General features: G+C 44.2%; 1 protein-coding gene across 2 annotated transcripts in view; it reads right to left on the bottom strand.

Annotated features, from left to right (window-relative positions):
- Window positions 1–2,958, bottom strand: part of Seh1l (SEH1 like nucleoporin) — a 22,002-nt gene that overhangs the window by 13,939 nt on the left and 5,105 nt on the right. For both annotated transcript variants that reach the window (XM_005356234.3, XM_005356233.3), the window contains exon 3: window positions 160–306. In XM_005356234.3, coding sequence (XP_005356291.1) covers window positions 160–306 — 147 coding nt within the window. The remainder of the gene's footprint in view (window positions 1–159; window positions 307–2,958) is intronic.

Below are 2,958 nucleotides of genomic sequence, written 5' to 3'. Positions count from 1 at the left end.
AGGGAGGGAGGGAGGGAGGCAGGCAGGCAGGCAGGCAGGCAGGCAGGCAGGCAGGCAAGCGGACAGAGGGCAGTGTTATCAGTGTGTCAGGGGCCAGGGTATTACTAACGGTCTGATTGTTCACAGATCTGCTTTCCTGTATGACACTAAATATCTCACCCAGTGACTCTGTCCTCGAAGTTTATCGTTTGATTCTCCTACTATTTCTTCCCAAACAGCGGCTGTTCGGTCAAAAGAACAGGAAGCCAAAACTTGTCCAAATTCAGGATGAGCCCATGTCACACGCCACACAGATCCACTATGTGTCTGAGGGATTTAAAAACAGAACTTAGTTTACTATCTTCACACATGCAGTTTATTTGAGAAAATAGAACGTGAGCTGTTTACTTCAGAAAGATGAGAAAGACACCAGCTTAACATCAAAATAAAGAGTTAATTTCTGGGGCTGGAGAGATGGCTCAACAATTAAGAGCACTGCCTACTGTTCCAGAGGTCCTGAGTTCAATTCCCAGCAACCACGTGGTGCCTCACAACCATCTGTAGTAAGATTTGGTGTCCTCTTCTGGCCTGCAGAACACTGTATACATAATGAATAAATAAAATCTTTAAAAAAAAAAAAAGAGTTAATTTCTTCTTCTGTAGACCAGGCTGACATGGAACTCAGAGATCGGCCTGCCTCTGCCTCCTGGGTTCAGAATTCTTTCTGAAGCCAGGCAGTAACTTCAACATGGTAACAATGTCACAAAGAGTAGACTGCCCCCTTGTTTGTCTCCTCTTTTGCACTTCCCTTCAATTCTTACTTTAAAAAGCTGTTAACTAAAAGACACACTAAGTGATATTCACTTAATCAAATGTTAAAATCCCATTCTAACTAAAGAATGAGGTCTGCACAAAGATGTCATTACAATTTTTAAAAATTTTAGTAACCAGGCGTGGTGGTGCATCTGTGAACAAGGCCAGCCTGATCTACACAGCAAGTTCTAGGCCAGCCAGGACTACAAAGATCCTTGTCTCAAAAAAGAAAATTAAAAATTAAATAGCCTGGTATGGTAGCAGGTGCTTATAATTCTAGCAGTTGGAAGACAGATACATACCAAGTTCCAGGCTATCTCAAACAAGCAAAAACAAAAATTTGAATCTCCATCCAATAATCAACACAGAACACTTACTGGATGTTTCTAAAAAGCTTTGAAGTCATAGGACAGCACTGTGAAGACAGAGGGGTTTCCTTTGCACATGGCATGTTGCTAAACCTGCAATCTGTCACAATGACAGAAAGGAAACAGACATTTCTAAGACTGAAAAACTGCCCATCAGCAGGTGAGTGGTGAAACAAATGTGGCTCATCTATACACTGAGACTGCTCAGTATTATATAAAAACAAATAATGCTTGCGTGGTGGCACACGTCTTTAATGCCAGAACTTCGGGCATAGGAGGAGGTGTATCTCTGAGTTTGAGGCCAACTTAGTCTAGGCTGAGTTCTAGGACAGCCAGGGCTACACAGGGAGAACCTGTCTCAAAGCAAAAACATAAAACACTGGTCTACAAGAGCTAGGTCCAGGACAGGCTCTAAAGCTACAGAGAAACCCTGTCTCGAAAAAAAAGCAAAACAAACAAACAAAAAAAAACCCATAAATCACAACATGGATGAACCTTTGTTAAGGGAACTAACCAGATACAAAGGACAATAAAAGTCATTAAGCTGCATCACCAAGTCCCATGTCAGCCCAGGTGACGACTCAGATGCTGTCACTGCAGTAAGCCCACCTTCAGGCACCCTTCCACCTTGTATGTACTGCCATACCCAAGACCTCATGCAGCTGGGGCAGAAAGGAGGATCCGTTGACTCTTCTCCATCTCCTTTTACGATGGAACGCTTGATGTGGGAATGATTTCTTATTAATAAAGAAACTGCCTAGGCCCATTTCATAGGCCAACCCTTAGGTAGGAGGAGAAAACAGAACAGGATGCTGGGAGAAAGAAGCTGAGTCAGTGAGTCGCCATGGTTCTCCCACGCCAGACAGACGCAGGTTAAGATCATTCCTGGTAAGCCAGCTTGTGGACTACATAGAATAATAGAAATGGGTTAGATCAATATGTAAGAGCTAACCAATAAGAGGCTGGAACTAATGGGTCAGGCAGTGTTTAAAAGAATACAGTTTCCGTGTAATTATTTCGGGACATAAGCTAAGCTAGCCATGTGGGCGGCAGGGTCCTGGGGATGCAGCCCCGCTGCTCTTATTTCAACAAACGCTAGCATAGAGTTAACCATCACTGTGCTCTCTACTCACTTCCTTGCTGTGACTACAGGGCCAAGGTATTCTGGAGGTCACCAGGGCAACTCAGCTTTGTGATGGCAGTAGTCATGTGAGGCCAGGAGAAAACAGGGCTGCTACATACAACATACGGTTTCATGACAAACACTCAGAAACTGCTTTGGCTACCATGGACTCCTCACAGGTCCACAGGGCAATAAACAAAGGATGAAAAAGCAGCACTGTGCCTCATGTGTATAGGTCAAAGTCTTGTTGCTCTACACAGGCATGACAATCACTTAGGAGTAGCTGTCTATCCCATCTCATCCCCTTTCAAGGCTGAAGCCATGGATAGAAATCCCTGTTCTCACTAAACCTGCAGTCACCTTGTTAGGGAAGAGCCAACCGGTAGAGGACAGATCTCCCCACATTAAAGGGCAAGCAATCAAAAGTAAAGATAGAGCTGCACCCTGTAAGCAGAAGTAAACGGTCTACGAGGACCAGACTAAGGAAGAAGACTGATCCTCAAGCAAAAATGGCCTTAAAGGCCTCTTGAGACCAACTTACAGAACTAGAGGTTGAGACAATGGTTTAAACCTAAACTGATGCTAGTGCCTGAAAGGTACAGTTGGGGTCACCCAGCTACAAACCCTGTGACCTACAAGTGACCCCTCTTACAAGATATATTGAAGCAGCCTGGT

Source organism: Microtus ochrogaster, chromosome 18 (assembly GCF_000317375.1).
Source record: "Microtus ochrogaster isolate Prairie Vole_2 chromosome 18, MicOch1.0, whole genome shotgun sequence".
In the NCBI taxonomy this organism is placed as follows: Eukaryota; Metazoa; Chordata; class Mammalia; order Rodentia; family Cricetidae; genus Microtus; species Microtus ochrogaster.
The sequence above is the reverse complement of the archived record's forward strand: the minus strand, read 5'-3'. Positions and strand labels throughout refer to the sequence as shown.